This window comes from Rana temporaria, chromosome 9 (assembly GCF_905171775.1).
Source record: "Rana temporaria chromosome 9, aRanTem1.1, whole genome shotgun sequence".
Taxonomy (NCBI): Eukaryota; Metazoa; Chordata; class Amphibia; order Anura; family Ranidae; genus Rana; species Rana temporaria.
The window spans coordinates 112,323,198-112,350,986 of record NC_053497.1 but is presented as its reverse complement, the minus strand read 5'-3'; the positions used below and the strand labels follow the sequence as shown (position 1 = coordinate 112,350,986).

At 43.6% G+C, this 27,789-nt stretch overlaps 2 protein-coding genes across 4 annotated transcripts in view; one reads left to right on the top strand and one right to left on the bottom strand.

Moving 5' to 3' along the window:
• The window catches only part of STKLD1 (serine/threonine kinase like domain containing 1), a 47,570-nt gene extending 26,359 nt beyond the window's left edge, over positions 1-21,211 (bottom strand). The window contains exons 1-7 of the mRNA XM_040324150.1: positions 21,033-21,211; positions 19,477-19,563; positions 16,140-16,184; positions 13,381-13,455; positions 9,889-9,993; positions 6,482-6,552; positions 4,594-4,709 (exon numbers count right to left, since the gene is read on the bottom strand). Coding sequence (XP_040180084.1) covers positions 4,594-4,709; positions 6,482-6,552; positions 9,889-9,993; positions 13,381-13,455; positions 16,140-16,184; positions 19,477-19,563; positions 21,033-21,047 — 514 coding nt within the window. The 5' untranslated portion in view covers positions 21,048-21,211. The remainder of the gene's footprint in view (positions 1-4,593; positions 4,710-6,481; positions 6,553-9,888; positions 9,994-13,380; positions 13,456-16,139; positions 16,185-19,476; positions 19,564-21,032) is intronic.
• Positions 21,212-21,408: 197 nt separating this feature from the next.
• SNAPC4 (small nuclear RNA activating complex polypeptide 4) overlaps positions 21,409-27,789 on the top strand; it is a 109,215-nt gene continuing 102,834 nt past the window's right edge. Inside the window, exons 1-3 of one of the 3 annotated variants that reach the window (XM_040324149.1) lie at positions 21,409-21,504; positions 24,272-24,406; positions 26,526-26,563. In XM_040324149.1, the coding sequence (XP_040180083.1) occupies positions 24,280-24,406; positions 26,526-26,563 (165 nt within the window). In that variant the 5' untranslated portion in view covers positions 21,409-21,504; positions 24,272-24,279. Of the gene's footprint in view, positions 21,505-24,021; positions 24,159-24,271; positions 24,407-26,525; positions 26,564-27,789 lie in introns of those variants that run through there. The other 2 variants (XM_040324147.1, XM_040324148.1) reach the window with 2 other exon arrangements.

The window sequence follows — 27,789 nt, the reverse complement described above, 5'->3', positions numbered from 1 at the left end:
TCTATGTGGTTGGTTATCTGGGCACCCCTAGGAGAGAACACCCACTGGGCATGAAACTGTGTGATTAGTTGAATACTGTATGTAAAAGGCTTAACTAGCAGAGGAGTATATGCAGTTGATAGTACCTTGGCTGTGTTGCTTGGTAATATGTCTTCAAAAAGGAAAAAAACAGGGACTAAAAAAGACACAAAAGCATCGCCACCTGAGACGAGAGCCTCTAGCTGGGCCCGCTTGGTACTTTCCTCTCTGGTAATTTATGATGCACCTGTACAGGATGAGCCATTAAATCCATCAGGAGCAACAGCCTCTCCTATAGTGCCTGGGCCTGCATATGTCACTGAGGACTCTTTGGCAGTCGCCCTGAACAGTTTAGAAGGAAGAATCGCTTCATTAAATCGCAAAGTCCTCGCAAAAGGACATAAAGCGAAGCAGAGCTCCTTCTGTTACTTCAGATCTCCCTTCTGCTTCCCAGGTTCTAAAATTGCAAGTGCAATATTATACTGAAACAGTACGCTCTGCATTTAAGTTACCGTCTTCTGAGTTAACTGACTCACCTGTCTCCTCTCTGGGTTCATTAAAATCCCCACAGGCTGCATGTTTCTTTCCGGTTCATCCTTTATTGAAGAATCTGATTTACGCAGACTGGAAACATTCAGTTAGGCGTTTTTCTCCTCCTAGGAAGTTTGAAGTTCTCTATCCCATTGAGGAGAAGTTTACCAAGAAGTGGAGTCTGCCTTCAGTGGATGCGGCTATTTCTTGTGTAAATAAAAGCTTAACTTGTCCAGTGGACAAGATCCTTCTGAGGAAAAAGTTGGAATCTTTACTGAAGTCTTCCTTTCTCCTGGTGGACGCAGTGACTCAACCTGCTGTGGCGGCAGTGGGTATGTGTCAGGTCTTAAAAGATCAGGTGAAACAGGGGCTGAAATATCTGCCTCCGGAGCAGATCAAATTTGGGAGAATACGCCTAGAGCCTATGTTTCACAGTAGATGCTATCAGGGATTCCTTTTCAACAAGCATCTCGCCTTTTGCTCCAGCTGGTGCACATGCGCAGAATTCTTTGGCTGAAGCACTGGTCAGCGGAAGCCCCATGCAAAAAGCAGTTGACCAGCTTTCCTTTCCATGGTAAACGCCTCTTTGGGGATGATTTGAAAAAGTTTATCCAAAAGATTTTAAGCGGCAAGACTACTCTATTGCCGGAGAAAAAGAAAAAGAAACGTCCTTGTTTTAAGCGTTCTCTCTCCCCAGCTCCTGGAACATCTGCCTTCAGGCAGTGGCGACAGCATTCTCAGACAGCCGCGAAGGCTAAAGACCAGGACCAGGCCCAGAAGAACAGGAAGCACTGCGGGCAAAGAGCTAATAAGCAAAGCCCCAAATCTTCCTCATTAAGGGGCGCCCCCGCTGATTGGGGGGGCGGCTTCGGAAGTTTTCAGCAGCTTGGCAGACAGAGATCCAGGACAAATGGGTGGTTTCTGCTGTATCCCTGGGGTACAAGCTGGAATTTCGAGAGACCCCACCCTATCGGTTCCGAAGTTCAGGGGTCTCCAAATTTTCAGGAAAAAGATTCTTTCTTCCGAGGTTTGGATCATTTGCTGTCTCAGGGGGTAATCAAGGAAGTCCCCCCCTAGAAAAGCAAGGTGCAGGGTTTTATTCAAACCTCTTTGTGGTTCCAAAACCAAATGGAGACGTCAGCCCCATTCTGGACTTAAAGGATCTAAACCAGTTTCTGAACATTCGCCATTTCCAAATGGAAACCATTTGGTCCATGGTCGCCACCCTACAAGGCGGGGAGTATTTGGCGTCTATAGACATCAAGGACGCTTATTTACATGTGCCTATTTATCCCACTCACCAAAAGTTCCTAAGATTCGTGGTAGAGCATCACCACTTTTAGTTTGTGGCTCTGCCTTTTGGTTTGGCCACTGCACCCCGGGTGTTTTACAAAAGTTCTGGCCCCACTGTTGGCAAACTTGAGAGCGCAGGGCATAACGGTGACATGCAGTGCCCAATCCAGTGAGATACCTGGAGCATTTAGGATGGATCATAACCCTACAGAAATCCTCTCTACAAGCCCCAAGAAGGGTAGAGTATTTGAGCATGATCATAGACACAGCCCAAAGCGGGGTATTACTGCCAGAACCAAAGATCAAGTCCTTAAGAGAATTGATCCACAAAGTCAGGACGAAGAAGGGACCGCCTTTGCATGAGGCTATTAGGGAAGATAGTGGCCTCCTTTGAGGCAGTTCCTTACGCCCAGTTTCATTCGAGACTACTGCAGGGCAGTATTCTGGCTGTCTGGAACAGGAGAAGCCAAGCCCTGGATCTACCCATGCGCCTGTGCCAAATCTTCAGTTGGTGGTTAAAGACCAAAAACTTGCGGAAAGGAAGGTCCTTTCTCCCAGTCACCTGGAAGGTGGCGTCGATGGATGCCAGCCTGTTGGGCTGGGGAGCAGTATAAGAAGAAGCTTCAGCCCAGGGTACCTGGGCCAAAACCGAGGAGAGCCTGCCCATCAACATACTGGAGATTCGGGCAGTATACTTAGCTCTCATAACCTATACACACAGGTTACAGGGACACCCGGTTCGGATTCAGTCCAACAATGCTACTGCAGTAGCTTATATCAATCACCAAGCAGGCACCCAGAGCTGGGAGGCTCCAAAAGAGGTGAATCTGATTTTGATATGAGCAGAAAAACATGTTCCTTGTCTTTCTGCAATCTTCATTCCAGGGGTGGAAAACTGGCAAGCGGACTATCTAAGTCGCCAGCAACTGTCACCAGGAGAGTGGTCTTTCCACCCCGATGTCTTTCAGGCAATATGCCAGAGATGGGGGACTCCAGATGTAGACCTGCTAGCTTCCAAGCTCAACAGAAAGTTGGACAACTTTGTGTCTAGGATGAGAGATCCGCTGGCCTACAGAATGGATGATCTGACAATTCCTTGGAATCAGTTTTCACTGATCTATGCATTCCCCCTGATCTCTCTCTTACAGAGATTACTGTGCAGGATCAAGAAGGAGGGAATACTAGTACTCATATCGGCCCCAAATTGGCCCAGAAGGTCTTGGTATGCCGAGATCATAAAAATGGTGGTAGGAAGACCTTGGGTGCTTCCACTACGTCACGACCTGCTGTCACAGGGACCAGTGTTCCACCCTTCCTTACAAAAGCTAAATTTGACGGTCTGGCTACTGAGACCCACATTTTGAAGAAACAAGTGCTTTCGGGTCCAGTTCTTTCTACACCCATTAATGCGAGAAACCCAGCCTCCAGGATAATCTACTACAGAGTCTGGAAGGCATATGTTTCCTGGTGTGACTCCAGAGGATGCCATAAGTAGGATTCTCGCCTTTTGTGGATATGAATTTGGCCCTGAGTACCATCAAGTGTCAAATATCGGCTCTATCAGTCTTTTTTCAGAGACCATTGGCATCTCATTCCCTAGTCCGGGCATTCATTAAGGGAGTACTGCGGATAAATCTGCCAGTCAAGTCGCCCCTGTTGTGTCCCTGGGATTTGAACTTAGTATTATCAGTTCTGCAAAAGCAGCCTTTTGAACCTATCTGCCATATTCCTTTGATTCTTTTAAGCAGCAAATTGGTCTTTCTGATTGCTATCTCTTCTGCTAGAAGGGTATCGGAGTTAGCAGCTCTTTCTTTGAGTACATCCCGGGACTCAAAGGTCCCCCCCTTCTATGGGATCCTTACTGCTTAGCTACAAAAACTAAGGTACTTCCTGTATGGGAGGGATTATATGGAGGGGAACTTGTTCTCATTGGTTGTGATAGTGTCCAATCACCTCTGGTGACCATACAACCCATTATGTAATGACTAAAGCCATGTACACACGATCAGATATCTGATGGAATCTAATCCAATGGATTTTTTCGTCGGATATCCGATGAAGCGGACTTTCCTCAGTCTTGCCTACACACCATCGGTCAAAAATCTCATTGTGTCCAAACGCGGTGACGTGCTGAGAAAAATAAAGTTCAATGCTTCCGAGCATGAGTTGACTTGATTCTGAGCATGCATGGATTTTTAACTGATGGGGCCCACACACGATCGGTTTGACCGGTGAAAACAGTCCATCGGTCTGTTTTCATCGGACAAAACGATCGTGTGTACAGGGCTTAAGGCTCGGTGTCCCATGGTGTACTAAAAGAAAAGTATTTTACAGGTAAGCTGTTATTAAAATATCTACTATTTCAGGCAACTCCCTCCACTATGTAATTCTTAATAACAGTACAGTTTTACACTTAGCATTGAAGCCTTGCTATGGATCGTAAAAGCTGAGTGTTATTTCTGGGTTACACTTGCTTAGTTATTTTATTTGGAAAGTAGGACTGACCAAAAAAATACAAATGTAGATGTCAAACAGACAGGTGCAGCATACACAGTAACATTGTTTTCACCGAAAAAAAAATCTAAAATGATAAGAATTTATTTGTTGCCTTTGTTATAAATACAGTTAGTGGAGTTCTCTGAAAAGCGTCTTTCAGAACCAAAAAGTCGCCACTACCTGGAGGTATGGGGCCCCATTAAGAAAACTCTGCCAGATGTTAAGGAAAATTATGTGTTTTTGCAATGCTCTTACCAGGATCCATTCTTATCTTCACCTTTGCTTCATCTGTCACCAACGTTTCCGGAAGAAAATCACTTATCACAAACGTGTCCTTGTTTTTTGCAAAGATGTTGCTGGGTTTGAGGTTTCTGGGTCAGAAGACAGCAAAAAATTTTGAGCACAACTTCAACCCTTTTTATTTTTAGTTTAGGGTAGAGTGAGGAAGGGTAACAATTTCTGTTTTTGTAACCATTGGGGAGATTTTCCCTCACTTCCTGTGTGGTCACTGAGCAAAACGTCTACAATATGGTAAAGAGAGTAATAAAACATTTTTGTTACAGGAATGGGGAAAAGGGTGAGTACATCTTGCAGGTTGTTATAACTGTCTTTGTCCCTAGAAGGCTGGAAAGCTGCTAAGTAACTTCTGGAATGGGGGAGCAAAGATGCTAAGAACCACTTGAATGACTTCTGTGCTACCTCTGGTAAATTTGAGGAAGCAATGTTTCATAGTGGATGCAGCTACACCGGCCAGTTAGGCCTTGTTTTAAAGCTCATTGAAAATTATAGCAGAACTAAAGTCCCTATGTTGACCCTTCTTTTAACAGTCTGACATGCCTTGCTGGCGCCAGCATCTAATACCCTTCTTTTGGGTGCAGGGCTGCGCTTGTGCAGAATTGTGTACATTCCAAAATAGATTGCGAGCAAGCAGGAAGGTTTATTTTACTGCAGACATTAAAATTGGCACTTTAGCTCTGCTTTAATATGTAAATATTTAGGGGCTCATTTACACTTAGCACACTGACTGGTGTTTTTTTCTGCACCGGATAAACTCTAGTCACTGCTAGGGCACATAGGAAACAATTGTTCACACTACATTGCAGCAGGAAGGTGTGGTGCAGAGCGTTGTGGTAAAATGCTTACATGTAGTATTTTACTGCATTACACAGAAAGGCACTGCATGTCGCTGCACAGCAATGCATCACACCGGCCCCTCACTGCTGGTAAAAACGGACAGCTGCTCACATACGCAAACTGAGCATTTAGCATGCGGGCAGTGTGAACAAGCCTTAAAGTGGTAGTAAACCACTGGAAAAAAAAAAAAAAATAAGGGAAAAAAAAACAACCTTCAAGACAAAGGCATAATGTGCTAGTATGCATCACATACTAGCACATTATGAAATACCTTGAAAGGAACCTCCCGCAGCCCGACCCGGTCAACACTGACATGTTGCTTCGCTGTTTCTTCTGGGGTCACAGGCTCCGGCGCTGTGAGTGGCCGCAGTTGCGATGAGGCCACGTCAGTATCAGCAACTTCAGGCACAATACGCCAGACCTTTACTGTGCATGCACTGCTGACTTCAGCTGCTGCATGCAAGGTGAATATCTCCTAAACTGTGTAGGTTTAGGGGATATTCATTTTACCTACAGGTAAGCCTCATTATAGGCTTACCTGTAGGTAAAAATGTCCAAGTGGAGTATACAACCGCTTTAAATGTCCATAGCCTGGCTATAGCTCTTGACCATTGAGCTCTAAAGAAGGGGCTTGTCTCCAGAAACGTGCCAGGTTTCCAACTACAGTGATCTGGTTATCCACCATGCTGGAGTTGTGATTTTATATCCTTGTGTCTACCTCATATTTGTGAGTACAGTCTGTTTTTGGATTTTTAATAAATCATTATGGTGTTGAAGGTAATGCACTAGGTGTTTGTGCTCTCCTTTGTTTACCTCGTAGTGCTTTGGCGTTTCCCTGCTCAAGGAGAGCAGCATCAATTGGAACAGTGCCTATGTACCGTAGGATGCAAGATGGAGGGAGTGCTGAGGCTTGTCTGTTTTTGGAGTATTCACTTTATGGGTTCCCTAAACTCAGGTGACTTATACATTATACAAGGAAGTACTCTGATGATTAAAACCAAAAGGGTACCTGTGGGGTAAAGCCTTTTTGTGAATGTAAATGAGAGCATCAAGGACCTGAGCAAGCAAACACTGAAGAATCTGTAAAGATAGAAAAGAGAGATCTCAAAAAAACAGCACTCATGGTTTTCATTTATTTTTCATTTATAATGTATAGTTGTTGACTACAGAATACAATAGCAGACTACTGTAACTGTTACCAGATCAGATGAAAGTTGTAACATACCTGAAGGACACAAAACCAATATTCACATGCTGTAGATACTGTCCATATTTATAACCACAGCCAGTGCACATCTGCACTCCAATATTAATACTTTGGCACTTCTAGGACTGTTAGCATAAATGTCATTGTCATTTAAAGTGGAGTTCCACCCATTTTTTTTATGTTTGTCTGTGCTGCATGCTCTAACCTCATAGTGTTCAGAATGGACAATTTTTATTTAATTTGTTGCTTGTAAATATCTTTATTTTGTAGTCCTTCATTACTTCCTCCTCCTTATTTGCCTAGGCTATTTGAAAGGGTTTCTGGGATAGGCATCATGTTTCCCAGTAGTCCTTGCAAACCTGACTGAAACCTATTACATTGCTTGTGCACTGAGCATGTGCGAGATATGCAAAGCTGAAATCTAGGAAGTCATACATGCATCTAAATGCTGTAACAACCTAACAAAACGGACCTTAGTTTACAGACTAACTTTACTAGAATACATTAAGCTTGTGTATTACAGGGGTATTTATATTTAAAAAGTGAAATTGTGGGTGGAACTCCCCTTTAACTCCTGTGTCACAGCATATATTCCCATTGCTACCACAGTGATTACCCATATTAATGGCATTAGGACTACATTCTTAAACATAGATAACTCTTGTGACGAACCCTCTGTCCTCAAACAAAACTTGGCCTGCCGTCAATGCCTCCTCTGTCCAGAACCAGCACCATCCAAGGCTCTCACCCCCCCCCCCCCTCCTCCTAGTCACCAGACAACACCTCAGTGTAGGGTAAAAACCAACAGACTACTTTATTCAAGCACATGTTATAAAGATCCAACTTTCATTCACTGTCCCAACATCCCCACTTCCCCCTTCCTCTTCCCTTTCTTATTCTCTTCCCTCCCCATCCCTTTCACTCAATTTCTTTTTCTCTTTCTTCTCTCCTTTTTTCTTTCCCTCCCATATGTTTTTTCTTCTTTCCCTTCACTTCACTACTTTCCCACACTACATCCCCCATCCCCTTATTATCATTTTTTCCTTCCATATTCCCCATTTAAATCCATATTTTCTATTTCCTTCACATTTGTCTTTTATTCACACTTCCTCTTTCTTTTTTCTGCTTCCTTCCCTTCACTACTCCCTTATCCCTTCACTCCCCTTTTCACTTTCCCCACTAACATCCCCCTTCTTTTCACACTCACTCCCTCCCCCTCTTTCCCTTACCTTCCTCCTTTTTCCCCCCCTTTTCCCCCCCTTCTTCCCCCCTCTCTCTTCCCCCTTTTTTTTTCCCTCCCCTTTTTCCCCTCCTTGGGAGTGCTTTGTGTTACATACCCGGTTATTTAGGGAGGCATCCTCCTCGCTATACCCTACCAATTACCTTCCAATACTTACCAATTTTAGGGCCCATATCCCTTGGCACCTCCATTTACCTATAGATATCCCCCATGTATGTACACACATACATAGCCTCAGAATTGTAATACACATTATTCTGTTGCAGGTCATCTTTTCCCTTTCTCCGCTGTGTTCCCCTCCCCCCCTCTGTCGGTCCATTCCACACTGGTTCCATTTTCAGGGGGTGACCCCCTGTTGTGTCAAATGGGGTTCCCCGGTGCGGACGCATGTGTATGATATCCGGGGATCGGACCAGCCCTGGGGGGACCATCGGACACCCCTATCCAACATTGAGCTACTACATCGAGACCTTTTTTACATTTCTACTAATGGTAAATAATAAATTTAAATACTTCCTCATATTGTATAGTTATATTATCATGTCCATTTTTCCACCCCTCTCTCCTTTATTTAAAGGTTTTTCCATATGAATGTAATGGTGGGCGGTTTTAAAGGGTTCCTTACTTTTTTAACCAAAAATTTAAATTAAAGATTATGAGATGTTTAATCTATATGTGTTCCCTTTCAGTCACAACACTACAAACCTCTGAAGAAGACCAGTAGGGTCGAAACGCGTTAGGAACAGTTTATACTACAACATATTTTATCAGCCGTATAAATGTAATGTTGTGTACTGTTTAATACAATACATGTAAATCATGTCTCTTTGTTATGCCGCAACTCATTTTCTATCATGCAACCCATTTTTTGCCCTACTTTTTTGATAAAGGAATTTTTATATATGTGAATAAATACTATATTTTTTACTACATTGAAATCATTTTTTGTCCACCTGAGCTGCCAAAAAAACCGAACTGGGAAAATTTCTCTATTGCATTTATCGGGGTGAGCAGCAATGTTCTCTCCACTTTATGTGTTCTGTCCCTTCTACAACTTCAAAACACTTCCCCCCCACCCTTGGAAAACAGGGAGGGTTAAACTGTCCAATGACAATGGATACAAAGGTCAGGTGTGTTTAAACTTCTCATCAGTAAACAATCCCCCCTACCTCTTTCCTCACAGCAAGACACTTACACGTACCATAATAGTTCAGGCAGACAGCCACAATAGGCAAAATAATACAGTCACACCCCAAACCATCACAGCAAATAGTACACAACATAATGAGACATCACACACATATATATATATATATATATATATATATATATATATATATATATATATATATATATATATATATATATATATAGCCCTGTGCTAGTTGTATCCTTTCAGATATTCTGTCTCATTGAAACCTCTGACAACCTTTGAAAGTTTAAAGTTGCAATCATCACTCTGATTCAATAACTTGTGTATGTACCTTTCAGCTATTATTCTTTTTAAACAACAGGCTTTTTACTAAATGAAAAAGTGGAAAACATGTAAAAAGGACACTAAAGTGCTACCTGTTGACTGGCTGTAAGAATACCAAATATTATTAAGCATTATGTTATATTTACCTTTTTGCTTCTTTTTTTTTTATCGAGTCCTGAACATAATACAGAAAATATGTACAAACCCACAATAAAATCCATGTAATGTCAGTTAGTTAAAATTCTACTTAGTTTATTTCCATTATTGCCAAAGTGAAGGTGATTTTTTTTTTCTTTAAAAACAATGTGCCACAGTTTATCATTTGCTTTAATAATGCTGTGTGATGTAGTGACACTTGTTTCACAGGGACTATTCCCATTAATTTCACAGCAAGAATACCCAAGCACTATAATGAATAATCTTCCATTAAAGCTACTGTAATTACATTCATTAATACCATAGTGCACATCCTTTTTTAATGTAACTACTTACGTTGTCCTTAATTTTTTTTTGCTGTCGCCTGTTCAGATGCACAATATCAGCTAGATTATCCTGACCACAGTAATCCATCACCATACAAAAAAACAGCGAGGAGCTCTAAAGAGATCATATTAGATACATTTTAATGCAAAATGTTACAACCAAGTTTGCAGTTCTCAAACACATTTGAATAATACCGTTTGATGCAAGAGACTAGAAAATAATCAGAAACCTTGATTTTGGCGTAATTTTAGGCCCAAAAATTAATTCTGCACCTATTTTTTTTTTATTTATATCAAGACTGGGTCAAAAGAAGTCTAAAAAATGTGTCTGGTAAATCACACAAATGAGGATTTGCTTTTAAATCTGCAAGTTTCTTAAGTTTTTATGCAATAAAATTGATAAAACTACAATGGAAATGTGTTCTTTAAACAATTTTTATTTTTTGGAATAAGAAAACAAAATAATCTTATGAAATTAGACGACGTGGGCCATGACTATATAAAAAATAAATAAAAGATTTCCTACTTGTCATCCAGCAGAAAGTGTTTGGAAAATTGCCCACCTGCTTCAGTTTTTTTTTGGCGATGTAATCAGAGTTTTGAAACAGCCCAAGATTATACGTTAGGTTTATTAAAAAGGCATTTACAGGCTACTCACATTAGCCCGAAAGGCAAAACGGCAGAAAGGAAATACACACAACATGTGTCTTCTCAGAGATGGCAGCAAGCGACTTCAGGCTCCTTCCCCCGTACGCGTTACGTTGTGGCCCCGCCCCGCTGAGGAAGTTGCTACAACGTAACGTGTACGGGGGAAGGAGCCTGAAGTCGCTTGCTGCCATCTGTGAGAAGACACATGTTGTGTGTATTTCTTTTCTGCCGTTTTGCCTTTCGGGCTAATGTGAGTAGCCTGTTAATGCCTTTTTAATAAACCTAAGCCGTTTTTAAAGCAGAGAGCACTTGGATCTGTTTTTTCTCTTATGCTCAATCTCAATGCTGCCGAGCATAAGAAGTTTGTTATCCACATACTGCACCAATCTGTCTATCGATTTCTGCTGGTATGACTGCCTGGTAAAACAGGGGTCTATACCTTAAGGTGAGAGTAGCCATTCTTAACGGTGGAGGGATCACTTATTTAAAGTTAAAGTCACCGGTGAAGATTTGGAGTGGTTGTCACCCTATTCCTTTGGAATTTTTCACTTTTTGGACTGATTTTTGCATTATTTATGCACCATTCATGATTAATTTGTTATCGGTATAACAACTGTGTTTTGCACTTTGGTTTAATTGTATTTATATTGCGCTGCACTATTAATTACACCGTTTAACCACTTCAGCCCCAGAGGATTTGGCCTCCCAATGACCGGGCAATTTTTTGCGATTCAGCACTGCGTGGCTTTAACTGACAATTGCGTGGTTGTGCGACGTGGCTTTCAAACAAAATTTACGTATTTTTTTCCGGACAAATAGAGCTTTCTTTTGGTGGTATTTGATCACCTCTGCAGTTTTTATTTTTTGTGCTATAAACAAAAAAAAAAAAAAGAGCGACAATTTTGAAAAACAAAACAAAACAATATTTTTAACTTTTTGCTATAATAAATATCCTCAAAAAATATATATATATAAAAAAAAATTCTTTCTCATTTTAGGCCGATATGTATTCTTCTACATATTTTTGGTATAAAAAAATATATATAAAAAAAAAAAAAATCGCAATAAGCGTGTATTGATTGTTTTGAGCAAAAGCTGTAGCGTCTAAAAAAATAGGGGATAGATTTATGGCATTTTTATCCCAAATTTTTTTTTTTTACTAGTAAGGCGTCGATCTGTGATTTTTATCGTGACTGCGACATTATGGCAGACACATCGGACACTTTTGATGCTATTTTGTGACCATTGTCATTTATACAGCCATCAGTGCTATAAAAATGCACTGATTACTGTGTAAATTACACTGGCAGGGAAGGGGGTTATCCACTAGGGGGCAAGGAAGCTGTTAAGTGTGTCCTAGGGAGTGATTCTAACTGTGTGGGGGGCTGGGCTACTAGTGACACAACATTGATCACTGTTCCCGATGACAGGGAGCAGTAGATCAGTGTCCTGCCACAAGGCAGAACAGGGAAATGCCTTGTTTACACAGGCAGCTCCCAGTCCTGCAGCTCCGTGACACGATCGCGGGACACCGGCGGACATTGAGTCTGTGGGTCCCGTGGGCACGGTCACAAAACTTGCGGCAGGGGCGTGCGGGCGCCGCCGGCAGCAAATTCAAAGCAACATGCCTGTACGTTGCTTTGCGCAGCTGTGCCATTTTGCTGACATATATCTGCAGGAGGTGGTTGGCAAGCGGTTAAGCACTCCAATATTTAAATGCTCTGCAGAAAAGAAACAGAATAATACCCCCAAAAAATAAAAACCTGCAAGACAATGGCATAATGTGCTAGTATGCATGCGCGCGGGAGTCCTCCATTTCGGGAGTCCTTCACTACACATGCGTAGCTGGCGTCAGCGGTTCCATGCAGGGTGAATATCTCCTAAACCGTGTAGGTTTAGGAGATATTAATTTTACCTACAGGTAAGCCATATTATGGGCTTTCCTGTAGGTAAAAATGTCCAAGCGGAGTATACAACCTCTTTAACCACTTGCCGTCTGCCATATAGCAGAATGACGGCGGAAAAGTGGTTGTGTTATCCTGATCGGACATCATATGACATGATCAGGATAACAGAGCCGGCGTGCGCCCGTGGGGCGCGCATCAGTCGGTGGTGCTGTGTGTTAGTCTGACACACCGCAACTCCGATCGTGGAATGAAGCCTCTGACAGAGGCTTCATACCACGTGATCAGCTCTGACCAATCACAGCTGATCATCGCGTGAACCAGAAAGTGCCGGTAAATGTCTTTCCTTGGTTCATGCTGACAGGCAGAGCCAATCGTCGGCTCTCCCTGTCAGAGGGGGGGGGGGGTCTGTGCTTATAATCAGCACAATGATTATCAGCACAGCCTCCATCAAAAGGTTCCCATCAGCTGCCAATCAGTGCCCAACATCTGCCAGCCTCTCCCCATAATAAACGGATGTCAGTGCCGATCAGTGCCCACAAATATTCCAATCAGTGCCCTGTCAGAAATGCCTGTCAGTGCCCCATCAAAGTGCCACTCAATAATGCCTGTCAGTAGCTCCTCATCAGTGCTGCCTATCCAGTGCTACCTATCAGTGCCACCAGTGCAGATCGTTTTTTATATTTAAAAAAAACACCATAAAAAGAAAGCTTTATTTGTGAGAACAAAATTCTAAACATTTATTTTGGGTACAGTGTTGCATGACCGCGCAACTGTCATTCAAAGTGCGACAGCGCTGAAAGCTATTGAAGTGGTTAACATGGTTTTCTTATGGAACACATACTGTAGTGCAAATCTGCAAAAAAAACTAGAAATGGTGTGAATTAGGCCTTTACAGCAAAAGCTGGAGGACGTTATTTGGATGATCTGCAGTAAGGTGAATACCTTACCTTATTATCCCAGACCATGAAAAACTCTTTATATGGCCAGATATTGGGGTGTTGAAGCTCCAGGAGTGACAGAGTCTGTACAGTAGAAAGAGAGAAAATGTAAACCAAATATGCACTGATATATGCCTAGGAAGCACAGATATTCATGATATAGTAGGCTTCACACAATTTTTCCTAGCAAAATTGTTCCTGTCACATGTCTCTAGGCTGTGCAGTATTTCTATCTTTGAACCATAGAGGGTTATGCTGTAACCAAGGAACAGACTGAATGAGAACTAAAATTTTATTTTTATAGCACTGATCGCTGTATAAATGACAATGGTCCCAAAATAGTGTCAAAAGTGTCCGATGTGTCCGCCATAATGTTGCAGTCATGATAAAAATCGCTGCCATTACTAATAAAAAAAAATTAAAATAAAAAAAAATGCCATAAATCTATCCCCTATTTTTGTAGATGCTATAACCTTTGCACAAACCAATCAATATACGCTTATTGCGATTTTTTTTTATCAAAAATATGTAGAAGAATACATATCGGCCTAAAGAAAGAAATGATTTCTTTATATATTTGTTGGGGATATTTAATATAGCAAAAAGTAAAAAATATTGTTTTTTTTTTCAAATTGTGGCTTTTTTTAAGTTTATAGCGCAGAAAATAAAAAACGCAGAGGTGATTAAATATCAAAAGAAAGCTCTATTTCAATTTTGTTTGGGTGCAACGTTGCACGACCGCGCAAATTGTCAGTTAAAGCGACGAAGGGCCGTATCACAAAAAGTACTCTGGTCAGGAAGGGGGTAAATTCTTCTGGGGCTGAAGTGGTTAACCATTTTTGGTATGCGTATTTATTAGACCCTGCAAGGTACTGTACATGTAAAGTCCCACCCAATTTTTGTTCTCATACAGTAATTGTTTTATATTGTAGGGTCATAATTGCCTCACATTTATCCCTCATACTCTTCTAACAAGGAACATACTGGCTGTCTAATTTTTTAAGGATATTTGTACTTTCACAAAAACTCAACTAATTCTTTCTGCCACCTGACCTAAAGTTACCCATCCTCCACCACCCCATATACTTAGCTGCACCCAGGACCGATCCTAGGGTCACAGACGCCTGGGTGCAGAAATGGTCATCTTACTAACTCCTCCCCTTTACAAATGTTTCTATGGCTATGAATCAAACACAGAGATGCTCCCCTAAGAAGTCTTCATTAGTGTCCCCCATCAGATTCCCCCCCAGCAGGTGTCCCCCATCAGAGTCCCCCATCAGAGCCCCCCCAACAGGTGTCCCCCATCAGAGCCCCCCAAAGCAGGTGTCCCCATCAGAGCCCCCCCACAGCAGGTGTCCCCCATCAGAGCCCCCCCACAGCAGGTGTCCCCCATCAGAGCCCCCCCACAGCAGGTGTCCCCCATCAGAGCCCCCCCACAGCAGGTGTCCCCATCAGAGCCACCCCACAGCAGGTGTCCCCCATCAGAGCCCCCCCACAGCAGGTGTCCCCCATCAGAGCCCCCCCCCACAGCAGGTGTCCCCATCAGAGCCACCCCACAGCAGGTGTCCCCCATCAGAGCCCCCCCACAGCAGGTGTCCCCCATCAGAGCCCCCCCCCACAGCAGGTGTCCCCCATCAGAGCCCCCCCACAGCAGGTGTCCCCATCAGAGCCACCCCACAGCAGGTGTCCCCCATCAGAGCCCCCCCACAGCAGGTGTCCCCCATCAGAGCCCCCCCACAGCAAGTGTCCCCCATCAGAGCCCCCCCACAGCAGGTGTCCCCATCAGAGCCACCCCACAGCAGGTGTCCCCCATCAGAGCCCCCCCACAGCAGGTGTCCCCATCAGAGCCCCCCCCACAGCAGGTGTCCCCCATCAGAGCCCCCCTACAGCAGGTGTCCCCATCAGAGCCACCCCACAGCAGGTGTCCCCCATCAGAGCCCCCCCACAGCAGGTGTCAAAATCAGACCCCCCCCCCCACAGCAGGTGTCCCCATAGAACAGTACTTGTCCAATAGATCCCTGTAGCTCGGGCACGGGGAGCAGAAGCACATTGCAGGGGGGCGGGGCATATGTGGCATCTTTGGTTACTTGGTGGGTGGCACTCGGAGAGCATTTCCGGGAGTGCACAGGATGATTGGCAGCAGCTCCGGCCAACCCAGAAGCCTCTCATCACACTGCCTATGGGAGAAGAGCCGACACACGCAGAGGGGGTGGGGCAGACAGGAGACTGCTCCATGCGCACCAGACAGAATTAATTAGTGAAGCCTAGTACCAGAACTTGTTTCGGTACTAGGCTCAGCTGTGGTACCCAGCACGGATTCTGGGGACAGCGGGAGGTATGCACTCTTGTCAGTTGCCAGCAGAGAGAGCAAGCGGGATGGGGAACCGCAGCACCCGCTACATGCTCTCCGTCTCTGGACACAGACAAGGTGGAGGGAGGGGAGCACTTTGGAGCTTTGGCGCCCCCACCTTTGCGGCGCCTGGGTGCGGTGCACCCCGTGCATCCTGCCTAGGATCGGCCATCCTACGGCTGCAACTCAGGTTACTTTAGGTTGGAGAGGTTTAAACTGATAAGTGCACTTTTTATAAAAGTAGACTACGGCAGACAAAAAAAAATAACCATTCTGGCAACCATATAGATTTATATTGTCAATTGTACAAGATAAATGTCATGTCAGTTTCACTACAAAATGTTTATGAATGACTGCGGCATTTCTTAAAAGAAAAAAACACAAGTTTTAGCTGTTACAGTCCCCGCTGGCAAATTACCTCTTCTAGGGCAAGATTGCCTTCCTGCTCATCTAGACATTCCACCTGTCAATGATACAAAAGATTTTATGTTATTACATGTATTATTAAGCAAATCACCTTTCTAAAAAGAAGGCTTTATCAGCATATGGCTTCTTTGCCCTGGAACCGGATAGCCGTACAGTTCAATGAGTATCTAAAGCTGCAATGCCCTATCAGATATGGCCCACGTCAGCAATGCTGGTCACAAGAAATTGCTCAGACCTCTTTTCTGAAAAAAGAAGTTCATATAACTGGGGGTGTGATTGCTATCATCCCTTATTATTATATATCCTGACATTCCTCTTGTGGTGGGATTTTACAGGCAACCAATGTATAGACAAATCCCTCTCTGCTCTATACAAAAGTATAAAAAAAAAAAGTTGTGCCTTTCGTTATACTTTAAGAGTGCCTTAAAATAAACCTGTGTCAAGTTTAAAGCTAATAAACCACTGGCAAAACTATAGAAGATGCATCAAATGTTTCCTGAACATGTTCCAAGTGAAAATCGGGTCAAGGTGTGGAAATGCTTTACGAATACCTAAGCAAAGACCTAGGCATCGCTCATTCTGAGGTGTTTCAAGGAGCTATAGTGTTGGAACTATGCTCTGATGAAGAGGGTTTGCCCCTTGAAATCTATTGGCAAGTACACTAGCTGGCCACTTTATTAGGTACAACTTGCTAGTACCGGGTTGGAGACCCTCGTGCCTTCATTTTTTGTGGCATAGATTCAACAAGGTGTTGGAAACATTCCACAGATATTTTGCTTCATATGGACATAATAGCATCACGTAGTTGCTGCAGATTTGTTGGCTGCGCATCTATGATGCGAATCTCCCATTACACCACATCCCAAAGGTGCTCTATTGGATTGAGATCTGGTGACTGTGGAGGCCATTGGAGTACAGTGACCTCATTATCATGTTCAAGACTATGGATGAGCTCCGGCGTGTTCGCACAGTCCGCCAGGAAGTCTGCACGGCGCTAATCACAGGCAGGGAGACATTTCCCGATCTCTACAGCCGAGCATCGGGACAATGTCTCCCTGCCTGTGATTAGCGCAGCGCCGTGCAGACTTCTTGGCGGACTCTGCACGTGGACTGTGCGAACACGCCGGAGCTCATCCTTATTCAAGACAACCAGTAGTGATATTTGATATGGTGCATTATCCTGCTGGATAGAAGAAGATGAGCACACTGTAGTCATAAAGCGGTGATTTTCAAACTGTGTGCCGTGGCAAACTATTGTGCTGCATGAAATTTTCGGGTGTGCCATAGGAGTTTTTGAAAAATATTAAAAATTGATAGCGTTTTGAATAGGGTTGGCCCGATACAATACCATTTCTTTAAAGTACCGATACTTTTTTCAAGTACTCGCCAATACCGATTACTGATACTTTTTTTTAATGTCATGTAACAGTGGCACTAATATGAATAAAGGTGATTGATGAGCGCAAAAATTAATAGTGTAAAAAATTCAATAACAGTGAAACGTCCAATGAGGAATACCTCTAGTAAAAAGTAAACTCCAAAAGTGATGCAAAAATTAATACCACTTAGGTAACAAAGGTGACAAGTAAGCACAATGAATATAAATATTTTCAGTGTGTAAGTAAAATACTAGAAATTAAAGCAGATTGTGGTAAAAGTTCATGTGTAGCAATTCCAAAAAAACAGGAGTGATTAGAGATTCCAAAACGGTGACTGGATGTCCGTGCAAAGTGATGACAACAATCCACAAAATCCAATCCAATCCACAATCCACAAAAAGCAGCTGAGCTCACAGTGCGCTTACCTCACCCACATGCTGTTATTGCATCAGAGCCTCTGATGAAGTCACGTGACGTAAGACGTGACCGGAAGTGTCGAATCCACCCGATCACACAGCCGTTTTCACTCGCTGTTTCGTTTGGTTCAGATTTTGTTCAACTGAACCCTGTTTTGTTTTTACTTTGTGGACGCTATTAAATCCATCTGGAATTACTTCACTATTGGAGCTCTTTTCCATTTATTTTGGGTCATCTGAATGTGGTTTCTGCACACGGAGCCTCCATCTTTGTGAAGACCGCATCTGCAGACATAGCCAGAAGGACTCTATCTCCATAACACACAGGCTTCCAGCTACTGTCACTACAGGAAAGGTGAGGAGGATTTGTTTCTCGGGAGACATTCCATCTGTGGATATACCATGCTGTTATTGCATGTGGGTGAGGTAAGCGCACTGTGAGCTCAGCTGCTTTTTGTGGATTGTTGTCATCACTTTGCATGGACATCCAGTCACCGTTTTGGAATCTCTAATCACTCCTGTTTTTTTGGAATTGCTACACATGAACTTTTACCACAATCTGCTTTAATTTCTAGTATTTTACTTACACACTGAAAATATTTATATTCATTGTGCTTACTTGTCACCTTTGTTACCTAAGTGGTATTAATTTTTGCATCACTTTTGGAGTTTACTTTTTACTAGAGGTATTCCTCATTGGACGTTTCACTGTTATTGAATTTTTTACACTATTAATTTTTGCGCTCATCAATCACCTTTATTCATATTATTCATTTGTTGTTATTGCAATTTTAGATTTGAGCAGCACTAATTTATTCATTATTTCATTTTAAGTCACTATTTTTCCACTCTTCACTTTGGGTTATTGGCTAGCGCTTTAGTTCCCCCCTTTCTAGTGGCACTAATATGCAGCACTGATGACGCGTGGACTGTGTCAGTAGTTTTTAAAAAATTTTTTTTGTTTTTACCAATCCTTTTTTTTGGGGGGGGTGGGGGGGGAGTGGACAATGTCAGTGTATTTTTTATTTTATTTTTTATTATTTTTACAATTTAACCTTTTAAATATTTGTTACAATTCTTTTTTTTTTTTTTTTTTATCAGCCCTGTTGGGGAGCTTTGGTGAGATATTCCCCAGTCCCTTTCTCTGTAGCCTAAGCTGCACTGCAGATGAATGGACAGGAGACCGCGGTTCCTCTCCATTCATAAACTGAAGCATTGTAAGCACAGTTTACAATACTCAGCTATGAATGGACAGAGTCACTGACTGTTCATTCAGAAAAGGAAGGAGTCGGTAAATGACATATTTACTGGCTCCTTTTTCCGCTCTCCATCCTGACAGATCTAGGACAAAAGGGGTGGAGGAGCACGGAGAGGGGGGGGAGGAGCTTGGAAGGGGACTGCAGGAGCCTGAAGTGAAAGGAGGGGCTCTTTCATCTTTTATTCAGTGTGAAAGCAGCATAAGTGAAATTGTTTACTTCATCCCTGAAGAACGCAGTCAGAAAGTCAGTATATTATCTATAGATGTGTTTGAAACCTTTTTAACAGCAAATTTCCTTTGTGACACTGGCTCTTCCACAAGACAGGTCACCCCAAATGCTCCAGGCGGCCATTCCTCCAGCACCTGTTAATACACAAATGATTAAGGGTATATAAGACTCATGCATATGTAAATACAGTATGTACATTTAAAAAAAAAAAAAAGGGTCATTAAATGCATATAAACCCAAGAACAACAATGTAATCTATATTGCAGCTTACCTATATCCTTAGTTGTGCTGGCTGAATTCACTTTATTTTTTCTTTTATTATCACCTGCCGATCCTGCTAGGAACACAGGGCCAGATTCACAAAAGAGATACGACGGCGTATCTCCTGATACGCCGTCGTATCTCTGTTTCTATCTATGCGACTGATTCATAGAATCAGTTACGCATAGATATCCATAAGATCCAACAGGTGTAATTGTTTTACACTGTCGGATCTTAGGATGCAGTACCGCGGCCGCCGCTGGGGGGAGTTTGCGTCATAAACCAGCGTCGGGTATGCAAATTAGGAGTTACGGCGATCCACGACGGATTTTCGCGTTCGCTACATCGCCGCTAGTCTAGTTTCCCGTCGCAAAGTTAGTCATTATTTGACCTGCCTTAACTTTACACAGCAATCGTATTGCTGTATAAAGTATGGCCGTCGTTCCCGCGTCGAAATTTAAAAATGAACGTCGTTTGCGTAAGCCGTCCGGGAATACGGAATTACGCTACGCGCGTCGCCGTTCGAAAAATGACGTCACTGCACGCAAAGCACGACGGGAATTGCGAAACGGAGCATGCGCAGTAGGTCCGGCGCGGGAGCGCGCCTAATTTAAATGGCACGCGCCCATTTGAATTGGCCTGCCATGCGCCGAACGTCTTTACGATACACCGCCGCAAGTTTCCAGGTAAGTGCTTTGTGGGTCGGGCACTAAAACCGGAAACTTGCGGCGGTGTATCGTAAACGGGTTACGTTACACCGGCGCTCTTGTACGTGAATCTGGCCCACAGTTCCTGTCCGAGGGTGACAACGCTCACCCCCTTTATCTATGAAGGAGCAGTGTTGTCACCCTAGAACAGAAAGCCTGTCAGGACTACAGAACACCTCCTCTTCTGTGGAAGAGACCTGGGCAAGGCTAAGAATACTGCTTGAGATAAGACCGCGCAGGACAGCACTGGATTTCTGGCAGGATCAACAGGTATCCTTTGCACTTATTGAACAGATGTAACAAAACCTTTCAATTGTGTATTTAACAGACCAAAGGGAGCATTTCAAAGAATTTCGTTGTTAGGATTCAGTGTTCACCCTCCACCTGAGTAGGAAGCCCAATGATCGAGGACTCATCTATGGAGATTACCGATGACAGAGGTCACAATCCTCAGGGAACACAGAATGTAGGCTCCATCCTGTGAGAAGGGGACCCATTGGACACATCAGGAGGAAGAGGTCTGACAGCAGACAGCTGGACCATGCAGACAGTGAAAAGGCACAGCAGCGGTGAAGGCAGACTCTGGCTTGTGCCTCCCTTGAGCTCAGCCCAGGATGTATTATATGGATTATTACCTTGTATCTATCCATTGCCGATCACTAATCACAATCTAGGTATCTTGGGCCTCACCAGCCTCCGTGGAACGTAGCGTCGACCCGTTACTATGGAAACAGTTGTGAGCAGCCGCACACAGACTCGGAGCGTTCCGTCGTTACCTTGGAGAAGACTGGCAAAAATGTCACGCCCCGCCGCTCTGATTGACAGGCTGTCCAGCCTCTCACCGTCAAAGGAGAAGAGGTACAGATTTCAGGGAGGCGTGGTTTGTTTTATTACTCGTTTAAATAAAGAAACAGTGACTGACCATAGAAATTGCCGTGAAGGAGGGGGGGGGGGGGGGAGGTATGTGTAAAGCTTCGCGACTCATTAATAAAGAAATCCTGCGGCTCATTCACGTGCTTGTGTATGTGGAAATATAGACCCCACCCCTTCCTCTTTAGGCGGTAAAGCCAGGTGGTCTTGCTCTGGAACTGAGCAGAAAAAGTTGAGGTGAGCTGTAAGGATGAAGGGGGTGAGGGGTGCAGAGGTTGTGGTGGATAAAGAAAGAGGTACAGAAGTGAGCTGTGAACAGTGAAGCTGTGGAGGAGGGTTGCCTGTTCGGGATTCACCTGGACAGTCCGGGTTTTGAATTATGTGTCCAGGGTTCAGTCCGCCTAAAACCCGGACACATAATCCAGGCCGGTGTCTTGTCATATTCGGCTCCCCATCACAGAATGCTCCGGAAGTGACATTCTGTCGCCGCCATCTTGCTACACCCCACACTCCTGCACAGTAATGATAAATTGTGAAGGGGGCAAGCGGACATCTTGTTCCACCCACTGGAGTTTTATATTTCACACTTATTTTCAACACAAAATGGAGCTTATGTGCTTAAATACAGTGTTTGTAAATCCGACAGACTGTTTACATGTTAAATGTGAAAATCAGAGGTGTTATGTCACATGAGCAACCATGTAAGGTCAGGAGGTTTGCTGCTGCTTTAAAAATTTAACATCTAAACAGTCTGTCCGATTTCCAAATACTGGGCTGGATTCAGAACGGAGATACGACGGCGTATCTCCGGATACACCGTCGTATCTCTGAGTGCGGGCCGTCGTATCTATGCGCCTGATTCAGAGAATCAGTTACGCATAGATTTCCCTAAGATCTGACCGGCGTAAGTGTCTTACACCGTCGTATCTTAGGCTGCATATTTACGGTGGCGCTTCCGTATAGTTACGCAAGGAATATGTTAATTAGGTATTTACGCCCATTCAGAAACGTACGTCCGGCGCTTTTTTTTACGTCGTTTACGTTAGACTTTTTCCGGCGTAAAGTTACCCCTGCTATATGAGGCGTAGCTAATGTTAAGTATGGACGTCGTTCCCGCGCCGAGTTTTGAAATTGTTACGTTGTTTCCGTAAGTCGTTCGCGAATAGGACTGTATGTAAGTTACGTTCACGTCTAAAGCAATGACGACTTGTGGTGTAATTTCGAGCATGCGAACTGGGATTTTTTCACGAACGGCGCATGCGCCGCTCACAAAAAAACGTAAAATAAGCGGGGTCATGTTAAATTTAAATAAAACACGCCCACAACATCCCCATTTGAATTAGGCGGGCTTACACCAGCCCACATACGTTATGCCGCCGTAACTTAGGGCGCAAGTGCTGTCTGAATACGGAACTTGCGCCCAAATTTACGGCGGCGTAACGTATCTGAGATACGTTACGCCAGCAGAAGGATCCGCTGATCTTACTGAATCCAGCCCACTGTATTTAAAGCGGAGGTTCACACAAAAAGTGCTTCCGAAGCGCCCCCCATTCCTTTTAATGGGCAGGGGCTTTTGGGAGGGCGTTTTTCAAGTGCGCTTTGCACTTGTGGTTTGCACTTGTAGTGCAAAGTGAATTTGCCTTTAGTAAACAACCCCCTTTGTGTCTCACAAGTCGGATCCTATGTCACAGTGTGAACCAAGCCGGAGGGGCTCATGTGCACAGGCACGTTTTCCAGTACAGTGTAAACGCTTTTCGAATATTTTCGTGCCAGGGAGCTCCTGGTGCCGAGACGTCAGTTTTTCTGCGTGCGTTCTGCAAGGGCTAAACAAAAAAAACATTGGTTCTCTATGTGTTCTGTTCACACCACACTGTGCAGATTTTTTCCGCGCAGGAATCTGCAACATGTATGCAGTTTTCTGCATGGGGGAAAAAAACTGACATGACATCAACCTTGGTGTAAAGGGGCATTTTTTTTTTTTAAAGCTTTATTTAAACTTCCACACTATATAAATAGTAACATTACTCCATTTGAAGAAAAAAAACAGGGCACATAGCTGACGCACATGAAAACTGATGTCCATGTACATGAAAATTGAGGTAAACTGACGTCTGTGCAGTTTTCTCATCTGTTTTCATGCACGTATGTGGTGTGAACAAGCCCGGGTTCACACCTATGCGAATTAGTTGCGGCATCCAATTCGCATAACATTATAAAATACATTGTTTGTTTTCAATGAGGCTGGTTCACATATGTGCAATGCATTCGCACTGCGCATTGCTAAAAAAACTTGTGCGTTTTCTAGGCATTGCGGTGCGGCTCAGGTGCGAATTCAGGCCCATTATCTTCTATGGGCACGCATCTGATTCGCACATGTGTTCATTTCTCTTCAGGATTTCTCTCATTCAGCTCAATACACTTCCCCCCACCCCCTCCCTCGGGTCTCTAAATTCGCATCTAAAACGGAGCTGATCTGCTGAACACTCCTCTTATCTCTCTGCAGAGATAACAGCGCTGAAATTCGCACCGCACAAGTGTGAATCCAGCCTTAAACTTTGCTGTGATCTTTGCAGATATATAACTATTTTCTCCTCCTCAAAAAAGATTTAAAAATGGGGGGGGGGGGAATCTCCAAGCAAGTCTCACTTCCTTATTCTCTCTACAGCCTGTAATGTGTTTTCTCATCTGCGAAGGAGACAGCAAAAACTGCAAGTCCTTGTGGGTAATGTATGCAAATCTGTGAAGCAGACCACGCCCTCCGTCTGCACGCTGTACCATCTGCTCAGTCACATGGATGCTGCTGGCTGAGCCTGACACTGCACTGTTATTTGCATATGATTACCCAGAATGCCACAGTGCTGCTCAAGCAGTCACACACCAGTGTATGCAAGGTAGGCCTGCTACAGGAAACCCCCCAGTCCTCGCTCTTCAACTAACTTGCTTTAAAAAGAAGCATTGCATTGTGCATTTTATACTGTTTAATTGTGTTTTGTTATTTTTGAAGCAGGCACCATGGCTGCTTTTGATCTGAAGGCAGAAAAGGATAAAATCCAGAGAGAGATTGAAGCACTTGAGAGAAGTTTGGGTCCAAATGCTGCAGCACTTAGTGTGGATGTGTCTGACTCTGACGATTCTGATGGTGAGCAAACTAAATGTATTGTGTATTTTATAAATTAAGGAAAATCACGAGAGGGCGCAGTAAGGCAGAGCAAAAAGAATGTTTGTTTCATTCATTTATATATCATACGTCTACTGTGATGCTATACAGAGAGCATCAAACCATCAGTCTCTTCAACAGAGCAGTATACTATATTCTAATAATAATGTACAATAAAGTGCATGTGGTGTGCCGTGTGGATCAAGACAAAGTCCTTGGTAAAAGTCCTATAAGCTAGGTGAGCTTTTTATGTGAGTTACAATTCTTGGTACCGGGCAGCCATGCCAAGGGAGCTGAAGCGATACTCCAGGTGTTTCTCTATACTATATTCTAATGTCTGAACCACAGTTACACACTGTTGTTGTTATTATTATACATTTATATAGCTCTCGTGCATTTTGTGCTTCTGTAAGGAGAATGTTTTACCATGTAAATTAGTCTGTCTGTCAGGGGAGCTTAAACTCATTTCCCCCTTGAGCCCTGGTTCACACTGGGCTGCGGGAGTGAAGCCGTGCGAGTTCAGCTGAACTCGCACAATTTCACTCCCGCTGGCAGTCCCGATTTCGGCCGCGATTTAAGAGACATCTGTGCAGGTTTCTGCTCAGATGTCATTGTAAATCGCGGGCCGGAATCGCAAAAAGTAGTACAGGAACTACTTTTTGAAATCGGTGCAGCGCCGCAGATGCGGCGTCGCACCAACTAGGACGGTGTCACTGCCGACAATTGCCGGCAAATGCAGCCAATTTGAGATGCGATTTCACATGTGAAATCGCATCTCAAATCGAAGCAAATCTAACCCAGTGTGAACCTGGGCTAAAGCTGAGTTTGAGCCACAAACAAAAAAAAAAAAAAAAAGTCAGCAGCTTCAAACACTGTAGCTGCTGACTTTTAATAAGTACACTTGCCTGTCCAGGGAGCCTGCAATGTCGCCCCCACCGAGCCCGATCTGTCCATTGGATTGGGTGCAGGTGCCGCAATTCTACCTAAGGGAAACTGGCAGATGAGTCTTGCGGCTTCACAGCCGGTTTCCTACTGTGCATGCGTGGGTCGCGTGGCACTTTGTGAATGGCCAGCTTGTCTTCTGGGACACAGGTCCCAGAGGGGGGGGGGCTCGCTGCAGAAGAGGCCATGACATCCTGCGCCGTGGCCCAGCTGCAACGGAAGGTACTATAGAAAAATATTTTTAAATATCCCGAAACGAGGGGTGGAGGGGTGTTTTTTATTTAAGACCACTTTTCAAAAGTGGGTGGAACTCCGCTTAAAACACACTGGTATTCATTTATATAGCTCTCACATAGTCCATGCTGCTGTACAGAGAACATTTTACCATTTACATTGGTCTCTGCAATGTAAATGGGAGGAGCTCACACTTTAATGTCCCCACTACAGTCACACACTAGTATTATTCTACATTTATACACTTCTAACATATTTTGCGCTACTGTATGGAGAACATCTTACAATTGCAGTCCGTGGTCCAGAGGAGCTTGCACTCTAATGTGCCCCTCAAAGTCACACACTGTTCTGCGTTTATATTGGTCTGACATAGTCTGTGCTGCTGTACAGAGAACATTTTACTATTTACATCGGTCTCTACACCAGAGGAGCTTATACATCATTGTCCCCTCTACAGTCACACTTTTATTATAACGCTTATAATACTTGCATGATACGCTTATCATACTTGCACAGTGTTGTACAGAGAATGCTGACCGATTTACATCAAGCTCTGCACCAAAGGAGCTTACGTTCTAATGTCCACCCACAGTCACACACTGTTATACCTTTTATTTTGAAGTAAAATCCAATCTCCCCAAATTTCCACCTTTTGGCAGTTGTCACCAGGGTAGGTCTCCATTTTGTCACTTCTTGTTCTACTGACAGTTGTTATGTTTTATATTATCCTCCCTCATTTGCTGCCCTCTCCTTCTGGGCAGCGTTGTGGTATTTACACATTTTTATGATATAATGTGCATCAGCAGTGAAAGTTTGATATTCTCTTGTTTGTGTTTCTGTGCACACTAGTGGTATATGGATGTTCTTGGGGGTTAACTTTATTTTTACAGGAATGATTTACCTGTTTGTTATTCATTATTTGCAGATGATCTTGAAGAACAATTTGATGGCGATTGTCAGACAGTAAGCTGTTTATTTTTTTTCTGCTGAGTGTATAAAGTAGTATATTGTATAGATAAATTACATACACAGTGTATCTCACAAAAGTGAGTACACCCCTTAGATTTTTGTAAATATTTTATTATACCTTTTTCGTATGACAACACTGAAGAATTTACACTTTGCCACAATGTAAAGTAGTGAGTGTACAGCTTGTATAATGGTGTTAATTTGCTGTCCCCTGAAAATAACTCAACGCACAGCCATTAATGTCTAAACCGCTGGCAACAAAAGTGAGTACACCCCTAAGTGAAAATATCCAACTTGGGCCAAACTAGCTATTTTCCCTCCGCGTTGTCACGTGACTCGTTAGTGTTACAAGGTCTCAGGTGTGAATGGGGAGCAAGTGTGTTAAAATTTGGTGTTATCGCCATCAGTCTCTCATACTGGTCACTGGCACCTCATGGGAAAGAACTCTGAAAATCTGAAAAAAGGAATTGTTGCTGTACATAAAGACGGCCTAGGCTATAAGAAGATTGCCAAGACCCTGAAACTGAGCTGCAGCGCGGTGATCAAGACCATACAGCAGTTTAACAGGACAGGTTCCACTCAGAACAGGCCTCACCATTGTCGACCAAAAAATTGAGTGCATTGCTTAGCATCCTATCCAGAGGTTGTCTTTGGGAAATAGTGCTGCCAGCATTGCTCCAGAGGTTTAAGGGGTAGTGGGGAGGTCAGTCGGTGAGTGTTCAGACCACACGCCGCACACTGCATCAAATTGGTCATCCCAGAAGTAAGCCTCTTCTAAAGATGATGCACAAGAAAGCCGCAAACAAATTGCTGAAGACAAGCAGACTAAGGACATGGATTACTGGAACCGTGTCCTGTGGTCTAATGAGACCAAGATAAACGTATTTGGTTGAGATGGTGTGAAGCGTGAGTGGCAGCAACCAGGTAAGGAGTACAAAGACAAGTGTGTCTTGCCTACAGACAAGCATGGTGGTGGAAGTGTCATGGTCTGGGGCTGCATGAGTGCTGCTGCCAGCACTGGGGAGCTACAGTTCATTGAGGGAATCATGAATGCCAACATGTACTGTGACATACTGAAGCAAAGCATGATCCCCCTCCCTTTGGAGACTGGGGCAACATAACGACCCCAAACATACCTCCAAGGTGACTACTGCCTTGCTAAAGAAGCTGAGGGTAAAGGTGATAGACTGGCTAAGCATGTTTCCAGACCAAAGCCCTAT